General features: G+C 41.0%; 2 protein-coding genes and 1 long non-coding RNA gene across 3 annotated transcripts in view; 2 read left to right on the forward strand and 1 right to left on the reverse strand.

The window, feature by feature from the left end:
• Positions 1 to 276: 276 nt before the first annotated feature.
• LOC109411942 (ras guanine nucleotide exchange factor Q) overlaps positions 277 to 24,657 on the reverse strand; it is a 39,207-nt gene continuing 14,826 nt past the window's right edge. The window contains exons 3-5 of the mRNA XM_029877177.2: positions 7,702 to 8,233; positions 1,506 to 3,800; positions 277 to 571 (exon numbers count right to left, since the gene is read on the reverse strand). Coding sequence (XP_029733037.2) covers positions 493 to 571; positions 1,506 to 3,800; positions 7,702 to 7,907 — 2,580 coding nt within the window. The 5' untranslated portion in view covers positions 7,908 to 8,233 and the 3' untranslated portion in view covers positions 277 to 492. The remainder of the gene's footprint in view (positions 572 to 1,505; positions 3,801 to 7,701; positions 8,234 to 24,657) is intronic.
• LOC134289475 (uncharacterized) lies at positions 15,417 to 16,142 on the forward strand. The gene is made up of 3 exons (XR_009998539.1): positions 15,417 to 15,679; positions 15,737 to 15,829; positions 15,899 to 16,142. It is a non-coding gene; the product is annotated as an uncharacterized LOC134289475 (long non-coding RNA).
• LOC134290612 (uncharacterized) lies at positions 23,620 to 24,309 on the forward strand. The gene has a single exon (XM_062857780.1). The coding sequence runs from the start codon at positions 23,620 to 23,622 to the stop codon at positions 24,307 to 24,309; it is 690 nt and encodes a 229-aa protein (XP_062713764.1).

The raw sequence follows: 24,657 nt of genomic DNA on the forward strand, positions 1-24,657 counted from the left end.
TTTAGCGATTAGAAATAAATTAATAGTTTTTTTTCCTTTCTGGATAATGACGCGTTGTAAGAAATAGTTTTCTGGGGAATGGATTTCTGGGGAATGGTACATTCTGGGGAATGGATTTCTGGGAAATGGTTTTCTGGGGAATGGAGTTCTGGGGATTGGTTTTCTGGAGAATGGTTTTTGGCGAATGTTATAGAATCATGTAGACATCTTGTAAAATAAATTAATTTTACTTGTTTATTGTACGCGGCTTTCTTTCTAGTACACCGTGACTCTGAGTGGAATGTCGAATTGTCACATATATTATCATTTATAATAGTAACATTTCACTATGACTAAGAATTGTGGCATAACAAGGTAGTAATAAATTAAGTAATAAACGTAAAATATAATATACGTGACCAGCACAAAAGTAAAATACTGAAAACATTTCTTACATATATAAGATGTACACTGACTGAAAAATTGTAAATCGAGATCGTCATCAAAATATATTTATTCTACTGCTTCTTCCTCCTCGGATGACGAACTTGCCGGAATGGTGGTAAACCATGTTTCGCGATTTTTCGTGGTCCTGAAAGATTCAAACATAAATATTAACATATTTACAAACAGTAACGAATGCCTGTTTTGGTTTTGGACTTATGGTTTTCAAACCCACGATGTGCAGTAACTTTGGAAAGTAACGTTTATGGCCAGCCAAGGGCTGAAAGTCTCTTAAATAAAGACAAATCAATCAATCAAAGTAACGTTTATCTAAAAACGCCACACCCAACGAAAACAGGCATAACAGCTTAAGTTCAACTTTATAGAGGAAGAAATGACAAAACAGAACTCAAAGGAATAGACGCAAATAAGCAGACGTAACACTGGCAAAATTTCCATCAGCCGTACTTTTAAAGATCATGTTTAATTTATATAGTTGTGGCTTTTACAACCAGAGGCACGCGCATAGTCTTTCATTGCGTTTGATGTTTCAAACCAGCGCCTTCTGTTGACGTTATTGCACAACGCAATGTGTCGTGCAACATGCCCACCAAGTGTTGGTAGTGTTAACTGAACATTGAATTTTCACGAAAATTATTCTTTTAGTTACGCCTGTTTGTCTGTGTTATAGACCTGATTTCGAAAGCTACAAAGAAGAAGATCGCGAAAGACTATTAGTCACGTACATTTAGCATTCGCTCCAGTTGGGACAATAAGCGAAATAACTTGAACGTTTCGTCTGCAACATTGGTGGCTCCAGAGAGGAGCCTAAACTATTCGTGCGCTATGCCGTGGGTAAATAGTAGGCATGGCCAGGTGAGCTTCCATTTGAAGCAGTCTCTGCTGGATATCTCTAGATTGAAAAAGATGTGCATAAGCATAATGATCGGCATAAGAGTCACCAATATCTTTGAAGAGATATGTCGCTACCGGCAAGGTAGTAAGACTGGACTGGTCCGGTATTAATCAATATCGTCCCCACGATAAATCCTACAAAGAAGATCCAACGAGCTAATACTTACGGTGTTTTCCTGCTAGTGTTGGTCGGCAGGGTGGATGAAACACGGTAGTAGTTCTGCTGGTCCTCCTCGGTTTCCGGCATCTTTCGTTGAAGGGTCATGGTTTCCTGGGGAGCATCGTCAACCTCCTCCTCCAGATAGTAGCGTGAACCATGAGCCGATTTGCAGTTTTCGCACTCGCTTAAGTAGTCATCGTCGAGGCTGTTATCGTTCGGAAGAAAATGTTCCTTTGGATTAGCACAATTAGTGGAGGTGGTCAAAACGGGCAGCGGTTTTTCGCTCTTGCTGTTAGTAATGTCAGTAATATTGTTACTCATTTGTTCAAGATATTTGCGCGACGGCTGATCTTGATTGGATGCTCTCTTTGCGGTCGATGACACCTGTTGGACTCTTTTGTTGGTTGAAGAAATGATAGACGTTAGATGCTGCACTGGTATGCAATCAATGTTTGGGCCAACCGCTAATGGCGGTGGTTGCAATGGCGATGGAATGTTAATTACTGATGGTACCTTATTCACTACTTCTGTTAGTAAATTAGAACTACGAGTACTTATTTTGTTAGTTTTCTTTGGCAAAGTATTGAAGTTAATGTTTGAGCTGCTATTTTCTAAACCACTGTTAAACTGTGTTGTGCTTCTAGAAGTTTGTGCATATTCGTGACTGGCTGAAATAACATTTCTTGGCAATGATTTGGAATAGTTATTCTTCTGCAATTTACTCGCGTTTTTATAATTGTTCGAAGTATTCGATGTGGCGGGAATTGAAAACTTTGAGCCATCACTGGATGGTTTGGAAATGGCATGCGTTTTGGAATTGCTGTAATATGACTTCTGATGTGCTCCACCAGATAAACGGCTGGTATTATGCTTATACATCTTCGGTGGAAGTTCTGGATTTGGTTCAATGCACATTTCAGACTTTGACGAACTGTATGATTTACGATGCAATATGTCGCGATCCGTTGAAGAACTTGATTGTTGTTGAATAATTGTGGAAATATGCATGTTTGTGTCCATCGCAGCAGTATTCGAGTTTTGCAATTCACCTCTTTCAGATCCTGTTTTGTGCATAGAGCTCACCCCGTAATTTGCATCAATGAAAGTAGCTTTTCTCGGTAAAGAATTTTGCTTTTTCAGATTCATCTGACTCTCTACGCGTGGTTGGTCATCAACCAAGACTTTGTCGTTGGTCGGAAAATGCTGCTGTTTACTGTAGTTGCTATTAGAATATACGTTTCTTTCGCTAATATCACTGGATTCATGATTTTTCTTCAGTGTTCCTCCTTTACAGTGAGCGCTGGAGATTTGAACGGGCTTGATTTGAGCTGTTGCATTATGATGTGATAAATTAATATGCCTACTCACATCGTTGGAGATTCTTTTCTTCATTGTAGGCATTTGAATCGGCGTTTGAGAATTGATCAACGCTGTCGATACCGTGTCATTACTGTTCTGGGCCAACCCTAACGTTTGTGACGACAAATAGCTCATGGGCATATGCTGCACTGGGCATTGACAAGCTAATCTCTTAGGTCCATTATAAGCACCATCTACGCGATCAGCCTTGTTATTGTTATCGGTACCACTACATGCAAGATGTCCTGCAGTGGATGGTATTATGTTGTTACGATTATTCTTCAGTGGATTTATGATCGGATCAACAGCCGCAAACTGTCTTGGAATAGTTCTATGATGACGCTTTCCGGCAGTAGTGCGGTACTTGCTTGTGGAGACTGTATTTTCACTGGCAGTGCTTGATTCATTTGTAATACTGTCAAATATCGGCGGTGGCAAAATCGTACGATTGATCACATTGTCGCAATTCTCCATCATCCTTTCCGAAGATCTATGATCTTTCGGTATTGTTGAGCTGGACATTATTGTAGCGTTATGACTAGGGTACGTTTGAACTTCTTTAACATTCGGAGCATGAGGCATCGAATAATTACAGTTACTACCAACATTTAAATCACAATTTTGATTTGTGCATACTTCGGATGCAATTAAGGGGATAGTGTAGTAATTAGTAGGAAATGACACACATGACTCGTGGTTCTCCAAACTATTTGCATTAGTGTTAGTGACGTTAGCATTAGATGCAGCATCAGTTTGCTCGGTTTGCAATTCTGGGGTAATTTCACTACCTATTACGTGGTTTTCGCCAGTTGCGATTGCAGTCAAATTTCCTCCATTGTTGATATTAATATTAATCAGGTTCGTTGTATTTGCAGTAATAGTCTGCGAAGCCTCCGTTTCTGCTATACCGATGGGATACTGTCTTTGGGTTGAGGTGGCAACACTGTAATCAAACATTAATGGAACATTATTCCTGATTGGTTCAAATACTTGTGTAAGATTAGACATTCATGAATATTCATTGGCGGTGGAAGCCCAAGTAAAATACTACTGAGCGGAAATTAAAAAGCTAGTAGGGTAGAAGATTCGCGCTTGAGGCTGGCTATGTAGCACTGCGTTTGGAGGAAATCCTAATGCAAAACCCTTAGCTTCCGCGGAAGCTAAGGGTTTTGCATTAGGAAGGAAAGCGGGAAGGTAAGCTTATTTTCCAGTTGATATCAGGCCCTGCTAGCCATCCGCAAAACCACAAGCAGCGAAAAGAAAACAAAGAACGTGAAGAATAGGGTAGTACCATTTGGGCAGGTGTACCTATTTTGGGCACCTTTATAACTAAGTCAATTTTAAACCAATTGATTTGAATTTTTGTATAGGGTTAGATACTGTACGCATCTCACCTCGAGCCAAAAATTAAGTGATTAGGTATAAAATTGACTTAGTTATAGCGGCAAGTGCCCAAAATAGATACACCTGCCCAAATGGTACAAGACCCCACGACCCAGATCATAGCGATGAAAAAGGACTGCAGAACCGCGATTTGGGCGCTATGGGGATGTTTTGGACGGAATCCATACGAAGGTTTAGGCATAATCATATTGCTTTCTTCACTGAAAGCTTTCGTTGCTCCGCTGAAAAACATGACGTTTTCCTGCAACAAAGGCTTACGCAATACGGCAAATGGCTAAATTACACACTAACACAGCAAAAAGTGTACCAACAACAACTTAATACACATGCATTTTCAGCGAAAAGCTCTATTTGCATGACAACAATCTGCTCCCATAACTAACGGGCGACCGCCGTCAAATATCAGAATTCAGGCCAAACATGTCTAAAGGTCCAATCTGCAGAGGAGAGGCTCTCTTTGGTTTCCCTCTCTTTCGTTAATATCTCAGCTGTTTATTTGTATTATGATTGTCTCCTTGCATTGAACGATGGTCAAAACAATCGTCTTTTGATTTGTACTGCAAAAATAGTTGAAAAGTGTACCATTACATTGCAATAATTGAAAGAGAAAGTGAACAAAGAGAGCCTCTCAAATGCAGATAGGACCTATTGAAATGTTTGGCCTGAATTGCCGAATGTCCGGCGACTGCGTTGTTATTTGCCCTAATTACAAGAAAGGCATCAAATTGAAGTGTAAGACTTTCGAGAGATCGCCAGTTTGAACTTAGCATCCGGAAGGTCGCCTAAGCCGAAAGAACATGGTGGGCAGGGTACGTTGCAAGAATGCCGAATAGCAACCCTGCAAACCAATTATAACAAGAGATTATTACGAAAAATATAATTAAACACTACAAATGCATTTTAGAATATATGACATCTTGGGTTATAAAGTACATAGGGTCAAATATTTTACTTTCCTTGTCAAGAAACTCAAAAACAACGTCTGTCAACAAACTCAAGAAACAACATCTGTTTGTCATTACTTAAAATGCGATCGAGTTAAACAAGATGTTTGAGCATTGGGATCTGTATAACGGAGCACTAGGGTAGAAGCTTCAGTTTTGGCCAGCCCGGAGTTTTGGCCATCGTGCGGTATTCAGCCTGTAACGATCTTAATTGGCATAAATTTATTTTTTACTAGTAGATTCTAATATAATAATATGATTGCAGCTGTTACAACCATACATTTTGATTAAAAACTGGAAGAAAAAAAATAATTTTCCTTAAAAAAATCAGCTCCCATATATCTATTTTGGCCAGGGTGCTTCTAATTTGGCCACTCCCATAAGAAATACACGTGATTGGCCAAAACAGAAACCAAACCTGAGAATATGGCCAAAACTGCGGCAAGGCTTCTATTTTGGCCAGTGCCACTTTTGATACAAAAATCAAGTATTAGCTTGATTTCTGCATTTTTCTAATAAAGTATAGATCAAAACCTTTCATTTAACACATTGGTAGTTTTCATTGGATTATTGGTTATTTTTATAAAAAATGATTACCCTTAGACTGGCCAAAACCGGTGCCCGCACCCTATTTGTAATAAAAATACACGGTAAAAAATCTGCACGCTCGATGTAAGGGAAAAATCCCTTAACTATTCAATGTCCTAATCAACATGATCAGAAAGGCTTTTCCTTTGAGATCGCAATGCTGTCAGTGTTGATTTGAGGACCAAAATAAACCCACCGGAGAAATCAACTGAAAATCCCTTCGATTTGCACTACTGTAAAAAGCAATACGATCCAAAGTGAAAAGCTGTTGATTCGGTGATGACTGTTTTGGGCATGAAAGTAAATATAGATGACAGGTGGTAGAAAGTGCTTCGCTTCGATTCACACCTCTCCAACAGATGTGAAGTAGTGTAGTGGTAAAACAGTTGATCGTGACTCTGAAGGTCCTGGTATCGAATCTGGCTGTGGCTGAACACATTTTTTTTAGTTCTAGTTTTGAAATCAAAACATTGTCAACAACAAATTGATGTGAAGTTCCATTAAAATTGAAGAGGCATTGGATGTTCTTTGCCAAATGATATGTAATTAATAACAAACTGATTGAACAGTAGTGCGAATTCAAGTGTCAATCAGTTCATATCACAGTGCAGATTTTTTACCGTGTAGGATAGCACATTTGGACATATACAACACAGAACACATATGTATTTTGCCCTGTTACTCTAGTGAATAACAATTGGCTTGTGCGATGTTGAGATTATTCCAGATTCTAAACCTGCACGCCAAACTGAGCCAAAATCCAAATTTTCATGAATTTTGGCGCCCGGGAACCTATTTAAAAATCAATTTACAGTTTGTATGGGAGCGATTTGATGAATCACCCCTCGTCGGATTTTGTACTGGGCGGAGTTGTCAAACAGTTGCTTCTTCTTCTTCTTCTTTGTGGCTCTACGTCCCAACTGGGACTTGGCCTGCCTCGCTTCAACTTAGTGTTCTTTGAGCACTTCCACAGTTATTAATTGAAGGGCTTTCTTTGCCTGCCATTGCATGAATTTGTGTATGTATTGTGAGGCAAGTACAATGATACTCTATGCCCAGGGAGTCGAGAAAATTTTCCCGACCGTAACGGAAATCGAACCCGCCGTCTCCGGATTGGCGATCCATAGCCTTAACCGCTAGGCTAACTGGAGACCCCAAACAGTTGCCCAGCTGTCAAAAGGTGATTTGAAAAAATCTCTTCGAAATTGGTTTTAGGTATCAAAATAAAGTTCTAAAAATCTGAGAAAATCATAGTGGCTCAGAAAATGGTTCTCTTTAAGACTCCAATTTCCGATCCCAGGATAACGAGGTTTCATAATTGTTGTTGGTCCATCAGTTTATCATGTAATCATATTTTTCTCTGGCAGTTCGCAGCATTAGCTGCATTCATAGCTTGAGTTTTGTCAAGGAATTTCTAAGAGGACAATTGGATTCTAATTTTAATTATAAGACATCTACATTTTGATGTCAGTGACAGGGAACGGTTGATCGATTTCCGAAATAGCCCAAAAGTTGGCAATTATGTTGAGGCTACTTCTCATGAGCCTATATCTTACGCCAGAGCGCTACAAATGCTCTTATAGCGATTAGCGAACAGGGACATATTTACAAATTAAAATAAAACTTGTAACAAGATCCGGATGTTCAAGATAACATGGAGGATAACGGATAAGAACAATGTAACGAGTGTTGGACGCGAGGTTGAAAGGAAGCACATCTGCAAACCGTGTTGTGTAACGCAGAATTATTGACTCAGTCTTATCATTGCAAAGATTTTCTACTAAATAATTGGAACTTGCTGATTATTGAGGAGTATCTATGAACACTACGAGTATTCGAATGTTGCGGAAATCACTTTGGATTTCGAAGTGTATATAGGGAAAGGGCGCTTGGAAACGACCGACTTACCTCACTGTACAAGTATTCAGAGATTCAGCCTGTGCTAACGCAATAGCCTCTTCGTATGGTGGTGGCGCCTCTCCTCTGGTGAAATAGTTACCCGGTGGTTTCCAAAGCTGGTAATGTGCTGTCCCGTGTTCGTAGGGATAATCCATGTTCAGGGCGCCTGTTCCCAGGTAGCCGATGTTGCCACCGATGTAACCGATGCTGCCCATGTTTCGTTGTTCTTCGATAGTCTGCCGCACTTCCCGCAGTTGCGTTTTCCTTCGACGCAACCGGTTGATGAGGAAGAATAATAGAGTCAACGATAGGGTGGCGGTTACACCGCTGGCGACTAGTCACATTCCGAAGTCATAGCTCTTATCAGATGAGTTTGCTAGCGTGTCGTCGAGACAGATGAATTCACAGCACGAGCTTCCGATTTGAAATGATTTGCAATCGTGCGGAGGAGTACACAGCACAGCTTTGCATGCTTTCGGATGGCCGTTGTCGCACAGACAAAGCCGGCAAGGATCGTTTCCCGGTGGAACGTAGTGGGCATCTGTGAACAAAATGCGAGTAGCGTTAGTTAAAAATAATTTACCATACATTATATACACTTGACAGGCTTGGTGGTCTAGTGGCTACCGCTTCTGATTCATACGCAGAAGGTCCTAGGTTCAATCCGAGGTTCAATCCCTGGCCCGTCCATTTCCTCCTACTTTGTATCTTTCTATCTCTTCCTCTTTTCTACATATACAATTCATGTGTATTGTGTATTAATAAGTTCAGAGCCTAGAACAGAAACAGGTTGAAAAAGCCGTTTCTCTTCCTTCCAACTTTCCTAGTACAATGTCAATCTATCATATAACGCCTACGAGTTCTGCAATCATGCGAACTGTGCCGCAATTTCTTCACAGAGTAATGAATACGCTAATCTATGACCTTACGCCTGGCTTCCATGCGGCATGCACCGATGGGCGAGCCCATTGCCAACCATAGCTTACCAACACTCCGACATAGAATTACATATTGAATTTCTTGAAAATCTTTAGCGGAAAAACCAGACAAATGTTTAGCCAATTTCTCCACAAATTTTCTCTGCAAGTTTTTCAGGGTAGCTATGAATTTTATCAGGAGTTTTTCATAGAATCATCTTTATTTCAGTAAGCAAATCTTTCAGCTTAAGAAATTCGGACTAAATCTCTTCCAAAAAACCTTAAATTTATACCAGATTTCCTCTAAAAAAAAATATCAACGGTTTTGGTGCTCTCCAATTTAATTAAGTTGTAAGATGCCTTAGTAAAATCTTTCGCAAGAGTACTTAAACTATTACAAGTTTTTTTTTTTTAAATACTTTAATTCTTTCAAAATGTTTTCAAAAATTTAGAGAGAAAAAAACGAACATATTCAGCAAAAACTTTTTGACTTTTCAATTTATGCAGTTTTTGAGTTCCTGTAGATTTCAGTCGAAGTTTTCTTCGGGATTTCCTGTAATTTATCTTGAGGAATCGCACACTTAAATAAACGTTTGGAGGAAAAATTTTAAATGTCATAAATAATAGCTGGACAAATAGTTGCGGTCTTACTCAGAAGAAAATCTAATGACAAAAAAACAAAGCAAGAGAAGTTTCTTGCACTATTTTTTTCTTCCTTCACATTTTTATCGTAAAACGAAATTTTATAGGACCCCCTGTAATGTGGGGAGGGGGGTGTGTGCGGAGCGCTGCCCCCTCTAATTCCGGCACTGTTTATATTAGAAGGCACGGTAAAGGCTGGGTATGCTGCGCAATTCAGATCCCATTATGATCCACTAGCCTCTGCCCAGCAACTCCTATCCCTACCTTCTCGTGGTACCGGCCGGAAACTACAAGCAACCTTAGGAAAGATCGGGTAACCAACCCTGGTGGGAACTATGGTCGTAGGCTGTCAGGGAAGAGGGGGGGGGGTTGCTTCTGCAAACCTGAGCGTCTGTTCCCCAGGAGGAGCGGCTTACAACAGCGTCTGATCCCCATGTTAGGGGCGGCGGATCAACGTCAGAGTACCAGGGAAGGACTCTAAGCTCAACTGTGTACTATGGTCCTCCAGAAAGTAGGGGGTTGGTGTCAGCTCTACGAGCCAGCCGTAAAAAACATTGTAACGGAAAATTAGCAACAGAATAATACGATCCAAAACCAACGGCAACGACCCCAGCGAACAAAAAGGACTTGCGATTGGAAACTCGGTACGTGGAACTGCTGATCTCTCAACTTCATTGGGAGCACTCGCATACTCGCCGATCTACTGAAGGAGCGCGGGTTCGGCATCATAGCGCCGCAGGAGATGTCTTGGACAGGATCCGTGGTGGGAACGTTAGAAATAATCATACCATCTACCAGAGCTGCGGCAACACACGCGAGCTGGGGACAGCTTTCATCGTGATGGGTGATATGCAGAGATGCGTGATCAGTTGGTGGCCGATCGACGAAAGAATGTGCAGATTGAGAATCAAGGGCCTATTCTTCAACTTCAGCATAATAAACGTGGACAGCACACACTCCGGAAGCACTGATGATGACAAGGACGCATTATACGCGCAGCTTGAACGCGAGTAAGATTATCATAGGAGATCTAAACGCTCAGGTAGGCCAGGAGGAGGAATTCAGACCGACCATTGGAAAGTTCAGCGCCCACCAGTAGACGAACGAAAACGGCCTACGACTCATTGATTTCGCCGCCTCCAAAAACATGGCCATACGTAGCATCTCTTTCCAACACAGCCTCCCTTATCGTTACACCTAGAGATCACCACAGCAGACGGAATCTCAAATCGACCACGTTCTGATTGACGGACGGCACTTCTCCGCCATTATCGACGTCAGGACCTATCGTGGTGCCAACATCGACTGCGCCCAAAACTTTCCGTTATCAACAATGTACGGTACCGGCGACCGCAACGGTACAACCTCCTCTCTCCTCTTCTTGGCGTAACGTCCTCACTGGGACAAAGCCTGCTTCTCAGCTTAGTGTTCTATGAGCACTTCCACAGTTATTAACTGAGAGCTTCCTCTGCCAATGACCATTTTGCATGTGTATATCGTGTGGCAGGCACGAAGATACTCTATGCCCAAGGAAGTCAAGGAAATTTCCATTACGAAAAGATCCTGGACCGACCGGGAATCGAACCCGTCACCCTCAGCATGGTCATGCTGAATACCCGTGCGTTTACCGCCTCGGCTATAGGGGCCCTTCAACGGTACAACCTAGAGCGACTAAAACAACCGTATGTTGCCTCAACCTACGCGCAGAATCTCGAGGCCGCGTTGCCATACGAGGGCGAGCTCGATGAGCCCCCCTAGAGGACTGCTGGAGTACAGTGAAAGCAGCCATCAACAATGCAGCCGAGAGCACCATCGGGCACGTGGAACGGAATCGACGTAGAGTGCAGAACGGTTTTGAAGGAGAAAATGGTTCGACGACGAGTGCAGAACGGTTTTGAAGGAGATGAACGAAGCGCGGGCGGTAATGCTGCATCAAGGGACCCGACAGAACGTGGAACGTTACAAACAGAAGCGGAAACAGCAGACCTCTTTCGGGAAAAAGCGCCGCCTGCAAGAAGCAGAGTGCGAAGAAATCGAACTGCTGTGCCGTTCCCAAGAAATACGGAAGTTCTACTAGAAGCTCAACACATCCCGCAGCGGCTTCGTGCCGCGAGCCGAAATGTACAGAGATAAGGACGGAGGCCTCTTAACAGACAGACGTGAGGTGATCGAAAGGTGGAAGCAGCACTTTGATCAGCACCTGAATGGCGTGGAAAACGTAGGCACGGGAGACCATGGTAACGGAGGAAACGAGACACCAGTGCAGCGGAGGACGGAAATGAACCACCTCCCACCGCTGAGGGAAGTTAAGGATGCTATTCATCAGCTCAAAACCAACAAAGCAACTGGTAAGGATGGTATCTCAGCTGAACTCAGCTAAATGGGCCCAGAAAAGTTGGCCACCTGCCTGCACCGTCTGATAGTCAACATCTGGGTAATCGAACAGCTACCGGAGGAGTGGAAAGAAGGGATAATCTGCCCCATTCACAAAAAAGGCGACCATTTGGAATGTGAAAACTTTAGAGCGATCACTATTTTGAATGCTGCCTACAAAGTGCTATCCCAGATCATCTTCCGTCGTCTGTCACCTAAGGACTGGATCTAATATTACGTAACGCTGAGGGGGGAGGGAGAGGGTCTAACGCTGTGTTACGCTTCATACAAAATTTCAAAATTTTCCATACAAAAGCTGTTACGTGGGAGAGGGAGGGGGTTTAAAATGGAAGTTATCAAGCCGGCTTCGTCGACGGCTGGTCGACAACGGACCAGATCTTCACCGTACGATGAATCCTCCAGAAATGCCGTGAATACCAGGTTCCAGTATCGACCGCACAGAGCTATGGAAAATTATGGACGAGAATAGCTTTCCCGGGAAGCTGACTAGACTGATAAGAGCAACGATGGACTGTGCAGAACAGCGTAAGGATTTCGGGTGAACTATCTAGTTCATTCGAATCTCGACGGGGACTACGACAAGGTGATGGACTTTGGTGCCTAGGAAGGTGTTATGCGACGAGCCGGGCTCAACAGCCGGGGTACGATCTTCACGAAATCCAGCCAATTTGTCTGTTTTGCGGATGACATGGATATTATTGATAGAACATTTGGAACGGTGGCAGAACAGTACACCCGCCTGAAACGTGAAGCAGCAAAGGTCAGACTGGTGGTGAATGCGTCTAAGACAAAGTACATGCTGGTAGGTGGGACTGAGCGAGACAGGATAAGTCTTGGCAGCAATGTTACGATAGACGGGGATACTTTCGAGGTGGTAGAAGAATTCATCTACCTCGGTTCCTTGCTAACGGCTGACAATAACGCGTGAGCCGTGAAATACGAAGGCGCATCATCAGTGGAAGTCGTGCCTACTATGGGCTCCAGAAGAAACTGCGGTCAAAAAAGACTCACCCCCGCACCAAATGTACCGTTAACCCTAAAAGGGATACCTTCATGGCCTCAGTTTCGTCACCTCGCTGAGTGTGTTCCATCAAAGACGAGCTCTGAAAGGCGCCTGGGGTCTAATGGACCCCAGGTATCCCTTTTAGGGTTAATAAGACCGGTGGTTCTCTACGGACACGAGACATGGACGATGCTCGAGGAGGACCTGCAAGCACTCGGAGTTTTCGAGCGACGGGTGCTAAGGACGATCTTCGGCGGTGTGCAGGAGAACGGTATGTGGCAGAGAAGGATGAACCACGAGCTCGCTGCACTTTACGGCGAATCCAGCATCCAGAAAGTGGCCAAAGCCGGAAGGATATGGTGGGCAGGGCATGTTGCAAGAATGCCGGACAACAACCCTGCAAAGTTGGTGTTTGCTAACCATCCGGTTGGTACAAGAAGGCGTGGAGCGCAGAGAGCACGATGGGCGGACCAGGTGGAGCATGATCTGGCGAGTGTTGGGCGTGACGGACGTTGGAGAGCTGCAGCTGCAAATCGAGTATTATGGCGGCAAATTGTTGATTTAGTATTATCATGAATTTGATGTTAACTAAATAAATGAAATGACCACGGTGCATGATACGTTCTAAATATCAGGATAAAAAACAGCTTCACAAATTGGCAATACACAATATAGCGCATTTAGTTCACCACTGGACTATCGCACAAGTTTTCAAGAGTGCGAAAACGCTAATAAAAGTGCGCGATTGCATCAAATCAACTCGGTGTCTTCAGAGCACTTGTTCTCCATAGATTGAAGAAATAGTGCGCCGAAGACATCAACCTGATTTGATGCAATCGCGCACTTTTATTTACGTTTTCGCACTTATAAAGTCGCAGTTCGCAGTCCAGTAGTGAACTAAATGCGGTATACCAAATGTGAATTGTGTCCTGTTCCCCACATCAATAACAACTCCGATCACATGATTACGAGGTTTTATTGATTTTGGTTTTGGATTCTTCTGTCCATTTTGGAATTGTGTTTTATTCATCCTTTTGTTCACAGTCTTTGCTGCTGCATTCGTAGTTGGCTAGACTAGGATTTGTAATCATAATTCGAATTCGGGTTTAATTGTTCGACCTCTATAATGTGATGGCCGTGTTAAGGGAACGGTTTACATAAATCTTTAGCAAATAATTGAAAAAAAATAGGTCCAAAAGTAGGCAACTAAAAAAGACTGCATCTCAAATTTTTACGCTATAAATGTCTGTAATGACCGTTAAAATTGGCAATCTTTTCACAAGTATAAACAGAACAAGTAAAACAATGTTCGAACAATGTTCAAACATTGTACAACTTTTTTTTTCTCGTAATCTCCATAAAGAGCCAGAAAGTAGAACCGCGTAGAAATTTGACGGATGCGGCAATTTCGTTGTTTAATAAAGAATTCATTATTGTGAGCCTTTTTTAAAGCGGAGAAAATTACACAAGATATTAACGCATTTTATAATGGGAATAACACTAGTTTACAAAATAAAACGAAAGTCGTGAACTTCTGTCTACGACCAAAATTTTTGAAGCACAATTTAGCGATGATTTAGAAACCGACCTTCAAAAAATTTTAAGTAGAACAGTTTTTGAGTTTTAGCTCAATATCGAGTTTTACAACTTTTCAAAATATGTAATTTACTAAAATTCAAATATATTGCGTTTTGTTCAACCAATTTTAAATCTTTTTCCATAAATTAAAAGCTGAATACAATACCATTCGATCATCTGAATACAGGTTTTGCGTCAGATTGATGAAATTCAAGATATTGGCGTGTTTTAGGGACGATCTCCTTAAATTTTAGCAAAATTCCCAAAAATTTTTGAAAAAATGTAGTTTTTTCAGTAAGAAAAAAACAATTTAAAAATTCTTTCTCGACGTTTATTTGACATATCATATGTAGGCGAGTTACAGTAAAAATTTCAGTTCAATCGGAGCATTGATTACGGAGAATGAGATGTTTGAAGTGAGCGACTTTGCTTAAAAATAGAACAAAAATCGATTTCAAATCATCAACCTTGTATGGAAAGTCGAAAAAATTTCCGCTCTACTGTAATTTTTTTCCTTCGCGCTTTCGAACTCAGGGCATGATTCTACACCAAAAATGATCATCAGCTTACCGAGTTCAAAAATGCTGTAAACTAGTGTAATTATTTACTAAATATACAAAAACAAATGTACAAACAGTATTTGTTTGGAAGAAATCCACAGACAATTAGGTGGTAACTAGGGGGATTAGGGCTATAATGGACACCCGGGGTGAAATGGACACCCCTGTTTTTGCCGAAACTGTTGACTTTTATGAAAAACTTTTTATGCAAAGTGTAAAGGAGCTCTATTTTTCAAAAGTATCATTTATATTGCTCCAAAATAACCAAAATATCATTGAAATTTAAATAATTTTTCATATGGTGAAATTCTTATAATTTCGAAGCAGCATCAAATAAGGTATTACGAGTGTTGGAGTGTGTCCATCATAAAAACAAGTGAATTGTTACCCTATCTACATGTAACGAAGATGTAGCAATGGATGAAGTATTTTATTTTTGATAAGAATTAACTAAATTCAATTTTTCAACTAAATAGCAATTTTATTGTTGTAGTCGATTCGGGGCGAAATTAGCACTGCCAATTACGAATAGATGTACGCTCGTCTAAGGTGGAGTATTATATCTGCGGTATTGATTTCCGTAGGCAAATTACTTAACTGGTCGATGTTACCAAAGAATTAGTACACGCTCGTTGAAACATACTCAAAAGTGAGTAGGATTCTACTCAGTTTTGTATTTAATCGAAAATGTCAAAAACTGAGTGACATTATTTTTCCAAAGAGAGTAGATTTCTACTCAGTTGCATTAGTTTGGGGATGAACTCACTTTTGAGTAGCATCATTCAAATTCATCTTCGGTAACGGTCAGCAGTTTGCCGTAAATGAAATTTGCGGATTAATTTATTTAAAGAATTTGTTGTCATCTTTTGCGATAACCACTCCTGCATTACAAGGTTAGTAGTTTTCTTTAAATTTGATATTGTTTTGAAACATAATTTTAAATATTCAAGGTTGTTATTGATGTCGAGCGGCGGATCCAAGTTGACGGACAAGATGCCACTTATTTTTTCCTGCTAAGTGATGATCATGGCAACAAAATTTAAGTAAGTTGTTTAAAATTGTTGAAAATTGTGCCTTGCAACGAAAACTAATAAATATGCAAATGATTTTAGTTCCGGAACCTCCACCGCAGCCAGTATGAGGCCGACCAGCTCGAAAACCGAGAACCATTCCATACCATCCCCTTCATCATAGATCATCGAAATGGAATATGTTTTTGCAGATTTGGAATTAGTGCTCGAATTAGTGTAACAAATCATTAATTGTAAAATTACTTTTAAATATATGAATAAACATGTTCTTTCATTATTTTGTATTTTTTTTTATTAATTTTACGAATAAAACCTACCAAAATAATTTATTATAGCGCCAGCACCAAACCGAATAGCGACGTTTTGACTAGCGACACTTTTCGACTAGCGACACTTTTTTTCAGTACCGGGTGGGGTGCGCTGTGTGCGTTCAATGATGCACTATCATATACGTCACTTCCGATGTATGTTGTAAACAACTCAAAATTAGCAAAAATATTTTTCTTAAAAAAAGTTTTTTGATTTCCAGTCGAATTCATAATATTGGAAATCTACCCACTTTTACAAATCGCAGTTTTAAAGTTACTCACTCTCTACTCACTTTTGGACAAATTCGCAAATTACTCTAAAGAGAGTAAAGCCTGATTACTCTCTTTTGAGCTGTTCCACTTTCTACCAAAGTGAGTCGAATTCTACTCACTTTTGAGTAGATTTCAATGAGCGTGTATAAAATATGCTGGGGTGTTTATTATGCCCCGTTACCTTTCCTGCCAGCCCTGAAAAACACACGGTTAACAATTCTTCATAATAAAGGCATTCTATTGCCCGTTGTGAAGATTTATAGATTCCGACGCAAATAAATGATTAGGCTCATTTTCAGCGTAGGTGCATTATATATGTTTGTTTACAATGCAAAACTATCACCAAATCTGTAGGGTAGTGAAGGTATTTTGGACCGGGCAGGTATTTTGGCCCACCTAGGGAGTTTTATGATATTTATCACATAATCTCTACTAAATCTTGGTAAATTTTTATCGGAACTCGAAAAGCATTCAACTATGTGATGACCTTTATTTTGGATGTCAGTTAAATATGCTGTTCAGTATCAAAAATAGAGAAAATGTTTTCACTTCCAATGAAACGCACGGAAAATCACCAAAAACAGAGAAGGTGACAAATTTGTAGTCGGCTTCGAAGAGGTATTAAATTTTAAAAATAAATATTTATTTCATGTGAATGTAGTTAGGGCCTTCTAAGAACTTAAAATAAACTGTTCTTAACCTCGGTGGAGCGATATTATTTACTAAAATGGTGGTTTGAGGTATGGCCAAAATATGTTCAACATAATCAGATGTGAATATATTTTGGACCACCTGTCAGATCCATCTCTCCAGTTCCTTCTAAAGAGAGAAAATATTCATGCCAATGTAATGTACTCTAGAAACAGATAAATAGAATAAGTTTGGACCTCCCGTGATCTGGGTTGTTACACGGAGACAAATTTCGTTCGTTTGAAACAAAAATATTCATGTTTATTCGGTAAATTGATAAAATGTTTAAAACTAAAATTTTAATTTTTAAAGCTAACTCAATTACACATTTATTGCGACAGTATCCATTGAGGAGCCCCCCGTTCCGCCGTCGAGAACATAAACAAAACTCACAAGTTCCAGCTGCAACATCAAACAAAATTTCCTCCTGCAAAAAAGGCAAGATTCACCGAAAGTCTTCACGAAATTTCGTTGTTTTCGGGAGCGTATGTTATCTAATAGATGTATACATGATGTTGGCATTGAAAATACAACACGGGAGGTAGATTTTTCCAGCGAAGGAAATGACTTTATAAGTTCAATGGGAAAACAAATATATCCGTAGGGCCGACCTGCCACAAAAAAACAAAAATATTTACATTTATTTCTAACATAATCTGTCAGAAGATGCATTTTTGTTTCAAACATGGATTTTATTAGCTTCAAATGTGACGTTCGATTTGTTCCAAACAGTTTTATTTTTGTGGCCAGAACAAATTGACAATTTATTTGAATTTGCCTTAAATATTTTTGATTTTAACATAGATTTTTCTGCGTGTATACGTTTATGTTGTGGGTTCGATTTGTTCTAGCAACTTTTCGCCTAGTTAAAAATTTCGATTCGATTTGTGTCCTAACAACTTTTCGACAAGTTGAAATTTTCAGGTATTCAGTCATCCAGTTTAGAAAAGTTGTCCTTCTCGGCAATCAGTTGATGACTGAGACAATGTCAGTGACAATTTACGTATCATTCAAATTACTTTATTTTTGATGGCCCTTCCACTCATTACAATATGTGTGGAACGCCTTTATGTTTAGCAAAATCTCTAGACTTTCACACTTATGTGAAGCGTTACGTAATTTATGCATGGCGACTGACGTCATGCAATAGTTAATAAATATACGTTTTGCGTAACATTTTTTATGAAACATCATACTACAATGCGTAAAAACTGGCAATTGCAACAAAATGTCATCTTTTTTACCGTTACGTAATTTTTAAACGTTCCCTGCCTCAAAAAATGAATAGAAAAGATGTAAACTTCACGTAGTTTTAACTATGTTTAAATTTTTGCTGAGGTGGCTTTCATTTCATCAATCAATTGAAGTTTAATTTGGTGGGCCAAAATATGTACACTTGGTGGTCCAAAATAAAATCAGGTGGTCCAAAATAGAAGCCCGAGATCCTTCAGAAGTTTTGATATTTCTTGTATTTACTTCAACAATTTTGAGTTCTGTTTGGCCTTTTTCGACAGAAAACATGTTGCTCTACGTGATGCCTACTGAAATTATCCATATTTTGAAGTGGGAACTTTCTTTTTTCGCTGAATTGTTCATCCACTTCCTAAAGGGGTCCAAAATACCTCCCTTACCCTACCTAACAACACAGCGTAAAATATTCACCAGGACGCGGTCTGGTTTTATATCTGTGGGCCCACGCAAGAAAAATCCACGCAACTAATTTTCGCGCAGGAGTCTAAACAGGTGGAATCTCCGCAATAACCCAGTGCCGAATATATCGACAAAAAATCAAACCGTCAAGCTTCGATCAATTTGACATTTGGCTTTGCGGCGTGTGAGAGAAAGAGACTGAATGTTGAAATTCAACATCCTCTCTCACTCATTTGAAATTCGAACTCGGTTTGACATTTCGATTCGTTCAGTCATCCCGTCCGTCAGCTGCCTGCGTCGCTCATTCCAAAGTTATCTTTCAAGCGAAGCGGCTGTTCTAGAACAAAACCGGATTTTTGCGAGGAAGAAAAGGCTGTGAAGATTACCAAAAGTGTTGAAATTTATCAGGAGAGTAGTAGCAGGGATACAAAACGTGAAGAAATAGTGATATAAAAGAAAAATAAGTGATTTTGAAGCAAACAAAATCAATCCTTTCCCGTGAAAAAAAAAGCGCCATCTTGGTAGAAGAAGAAGAAGAGTGAAGTGAGGTTATGGGGGAGATAGAAGACCCTCCGGATACCGGAGGAAGAAGTGGAAGGAGTGACGAAAATGGGAGGCAAAACAAACAACGAGTGAAGTTTGAATACACCATCAGGGACGAGGCACCATACCGTGTTTACTTCGAGCTGCGAGGTGGACCACAACAAGGACCACAAGGAGGACGAATTAACAAATTCTCGCTGGGATCGATGCTGCGTGGACTGCAGGGATACAAGAACCACATCATCGACATGAAGCAGATCGGAAGAAACAAAATCATGGTTGTGTTCAACAGCTACATCAAGGCGAATGCTATCGTGGAATTCATCAACAACGAAAATGGTATGTACACGGCGTACATTCCAAAGCATGTCGTTTGCATATCAGGAGTAATAGCAGGAATCCCGAACGACATCACCACTGAACAGATCTTCACGGACCTTCAGAGCGAAGTTCCTGTCGTCGACGTTTACCGTCTAAACCGCTACGTCAATGGAGAGAAACAACCGTCAAACCGAGTTTCAATCACGTTCCGAGCGAGCCGACTGCCAGAAAGAGTTAGACTGTTTTGCTGTGTAAGCAAAATCCAACCGTTTGTGCAGAAAGTTGTTTTCTGCAAAAAGTGCTTGAGGTACAACCATAAAGCTGAAAACTGCAAGGGTTTCCGCAGATGTCAGACATGCAGCGAGCGACACGAAGAGGAACCGTACGACAACTGCCAACAACAGAAGAAATGCCTGCATTGCAAAAAACCACACAACACAGGAAGCGTTGGTTGCCCAGAGCGACTACGACAGGAGCAAATAAAATCCATAATGGCGAAAAAGAACTACACGTTCGTCGAAGCACGAGAGATGGTATCGTTCACCTCGAACAACATCTTTGAACCACTGAACTCACTGCAAGATATGCCGACATTGGCGGAAACATTATCGGGAAGCAGCGATCTGGAAGCACAATGGCAACAAACGAACAACCCAAGAGTACCAATCACACCGGCGGTGAAGCTGTACACGGAGAAAAAGAAGAAACCCCAGAACAAGCGAAAGAGATCATCAACTACGGAATCAACGATGGACTCCCCAGAGCCATTGCCTGGACCGTCAGGCACGTCGAAAATCAACCAAGAAGAGAACGGAGTTGCATTGCACAACCCGCACAAGGTGTACGAGATGGAGAAATGGAAGACCATGTTGCAGGACAACAGAAGGAACATTGAAGCAAGTGTTACCAACAAATACCAAAACAAAGCCATGAGCTTCTATTCGGAGCTTATCAGTGACGAAAGTGTCAGCTGCGAAATGAAGGAAAAAGTAAAGCAAGCAGTACAGAAGCATTTTGAACTAAAGCAAACGATAATTTAGAGTTAATTGAAAACCGTATCAACTAGGGAAATAAATAAGAAAATAAGTGTCTCAATGGAGGGTAAAATCAAAATAATACAGTGTAATATCCAAAGTTTGAAAAAACATAGAGAGGAGTTACAAAGAGTGTTGATAGGGGAAGACTATTCAGTAGCGTTGTTACAAGAAACGTGGACTCAAGAGTTATATGAGACTAGTACTCGTTATAAAATATCAGGATATCATAGTGTTTTTGATTCGCGAGAGGATGGTTATGGTGGATCAGCGATCTTCATAAAAAACAGTTTTAACTATAGGAAGGTGGTAATCGATAATTTGTCAGGGAATAGTCAGGCAGTAGCAATTGCTATACCAAAGAGCCAAATCGTAGTAGTATCCGTATATCTAGCTCCATCAGTTACAGCTGAAGATTTCGAAGAAGACATCACAAAAATTTTTGAATCCTTGAGAAACTACAGAAAAGTTATTATAGGCGGTGACTGGAATGCTCACCATATCGCATGGGGAAACGCAAGCTGCGATAGAAAAGGTGGTATATTTATGGAGTTGGTGAACCAATACAACTGGCTGGTTCTGAACGACGGACAGAGCACATTTGTACCCGTACAACTGAACAGACGAAGCACAGCAATTGACGTATCACTCTGCTCTGCCGATCTGTACGGAGAGCTCCAATGGACGGTACTGGAGTATGGAGTGGGTAGCGAGCACATGGCGATACAAATCGCTGCGAATCACGAGCAGTCATCAAAAGGAGACAAATGGATATGCAACAGGAAGAAAATTTACGACCAACTAACGACCTTGGACCACACGGAGGTTCGCTCCTGGGAAGATCTAACTGGAAAGGTGCAACGAATCTACAAGAATAGCAGAAAACGTGATAAACGGACGCCGAAATACTGGTGGTCACCGGAGGTAGAGGAAGCGTGGAAAACGAAAACCCAAGCAAGAAGAGAATTCAACAAAGTTGGCAGTTTGGAAAATTTGATAAAATTCAAAAAAGCGTCGGCTCTATTCCAGAGGCGGAAGAAGGTGGAAAAGGAAGCCAAGTGGAAGGAATTCGTAGAACAAATAAGTCCATTAACCAGTTCCAAAGAACTTTGGCAGAAAATCGGGAGGCTAACAGGCAAAAAAGCCCACAGGAAGGAAAATAATTTGCTTTTGGACGACTCGGAGTTAGCAGAAAAGTTTCTGGATCTACATTTTGGTCAAAACAACCAGGTAGATATGAGCGGTCTAGGAGGATCGTTTGCTACCTACGACATTCTCGATGAACCAAGGTGGAAAAACATTATCGAATCTAAAAATTCGAACTCTGCACCCGGAGAAGACAAGATTACGCACGGAATGCTTCGACAATTGCAACCTGAGGTAGTGCAGATACTACTGGAGGATCTCAACGGACAATGGCGAAGAGGTTATCCTGGAGAAATGCTGAAAACAATAAAGGTCGTAGCCATTCCAAAAATCGGAAAGGATCAGTCGACGTTAGAGGGAAAACGACCAATATCCCTGGTTCCAACTTGTACCAAAGTTGTAAATACAGCGGTATTGGAAGAGCTTAAAGTCGTTTTGGAAGCTAGGAATATACTTCCACCAAAATCATTTGGATTCCGAAAAGGGTTGTCCACAAACACATGTGTGTCATATGTCATCAACAAGATCATGGGAAACAGGAGGGATGGAAATCTGACGAGTATCATATTTGTGGACCTCAGCAACGCTTTCTGCAGCGTCAAGGTGGACACATTGCAGAAGATCATGTCGGAGAATCGAGTCCCCTCGGAATTAAACTGTTGGATCACGAATTTCCTTACGAATAGGAAAATAGTGCTCCAAACAAATGACAAAAAGTTGACAAGAATCATAAGCGAAGGACTTCCACAAGGGGATGTCCTGTCTCCCACGCTTTTCAACGTATATACGGCCCAAATGCACGAAATTCAAGTCGATGGAGTAGAGTTGGTCCAATATGCCGATGATTTCGGCATTATTGTCACGGCTAAATCATTGGAAATGTTGGAAACAAAAGGTCAAGCATACCTGGACAGTTTTGTGGAAACAGCAACTACCCTCAACCTAACAATTAACCCTGAAAAAACCAAAACAATTCTTTTCCAAGCAAGCAACAAATCACTCGATTATAAAATAAACGGGACAGTTATAGAAACTGTCAGGTCCCATGGTTATTTAGGTGTAGTACTGGACAGATCACTCACATTTGGACGACACACAAAGGAGCTAAAAGAGAAGGTTAACGACAGACTCAACATGGTTAAGGTGATCAGCGGAGTTAAGGCTGGCGGACATCCGGAAACGATGCTGAACATCCACAAAGCATTAATTCGAAGCACTTTGGAGTATGGATCTACGGTGTACAACAATGCAGCAAAAACGAACTTAACTGGACTAGGAGTCATCAACAATCAGAGCCTTCGAAAAGCAACAGGATGCACGAAAAGTACACCATTAAACACACTTCTGGCTATATCTGGGCTGGAGTCCTTGGCGATTAGACACGACTACATAGCGGGAAAAGAGATAGCACGGAACATCGCACAACAAACGGCAGTTGGACAACAGCTTATCGGAACAGCAATCAGAAATAACACAGAAGAAAATAAGATCAGCTTTATGGAAAAAGTTTTCTTCAAACATTTCCAGATGTTTGACGCTATAATGCCCATAATAAGAAAATGTCCACAATACCCCGGTGTCACAATCAGTCCAAGTTTGGAAGGACTGATAATGTCAAAGGGAAACACAAATCCACAACGACTCAAACAACTCGTACTCTACGCATTCAACGGGACATACAAAGGACGAACAAGGATTTTCACCGACGCTTCTAAGGAAGGGCGGAAATGCGGAATCGGAGTACATATACGTAGAAAGAACAAACAAGAGGATCTCCTTTAGGCTCGCAAACGAGGTGAGCACCACAGGAGCTGAGCTGATAGCAATCAGAGTGGCCATGGATATCGTAGAGGATGACCAACTGACGGATGCGGTAATTTACACGGACTCCCGATCCGCGTGTGAGATCTTGGAACTAGCGAGAGGACAGAATGAGCGAGAAGAACTACTGGACGACATCCTGAGAAAGGCGATTCAATGGGGAGTATCCTTACAATGGATACCCAGCCACGTTGGAGTGAACGGCAACGAAATAGCGGACCATTTAGCGAAAAGAGGTACCACGGACGGCCAAGTCTTTCTTCAAAATAAAATATCGTACAAGGACGCATACTGGATCCTGAAAAGTAACAAAGCATCAAGAACAGACGAGTGGTATAAAGAGTATGCTAAGGACAAAGGGCAGAAGTTCTTCCAAATACAACAGGACTTCAAGCCAAAGCCATGGTTTGTTGGGCTAAACTTAACTAGCCAACAGATCCGCCTCCTTAATCGATTAATGGCTGGCCACGACTGGTCAAAATTCTGGAGACACAAGATGAAACTAACTGATAGCCCTGACTGTGAAACTTGTGGTGAACTAGAAACAGCCGAACACCTAATTCTGCACTGTACAAAGTATCAAAATATGCGTGCCAAATACACTTTTGGACATTTCACCAAGCTAATCGATTTGTTCAAAACAAAAAACTTGAAGATGTATGAAGAAGTTACGGATTTCGTGAAGGAAGCAGCTTTGGATTTGTGAAACCCCAGCTGTGGTCAGTCGACCGGTGACAATAACAGTAGGGCATATAGTCTTAGCAACTGGCCCTATACCCGTCAGGCCCGAGCGCCTGAGACCAGAAAGAAGAAGAAGAAGAAGAAAGCCTGCGTCGCTGCTGCAACAAAAGGAAACAAAAGCAAAATAATAATTATTATATTTTGTTTGATTTATTTTTTCAATTTTCGCGAATTTGTGTAATAGGCCTTTTCATGTGACAGTTCCGTGCATGCATTTGTTTACAAAGCTTGAACAACAGATGCTAACAAGAAAGTGTCATCTTCATAGAAGAACTGTCAAACGCCCGAAAAATCAGCTGATTTAAGACGTCAA

The sequence above is a fragment of the Aedes albopictus genome, chromosome 3, assembly GCF_035046485.1.
Source record: "Aedes albopictus strain Foshan chromosome 3, AalbF5, whole genome shotgun sequence".
NCBI classification, from domain to species: Eukaryota; Metazoa; Arthropoda; class Insecta; order Diptera; family Culicidae; genus Aedes; species Aedes albopictus.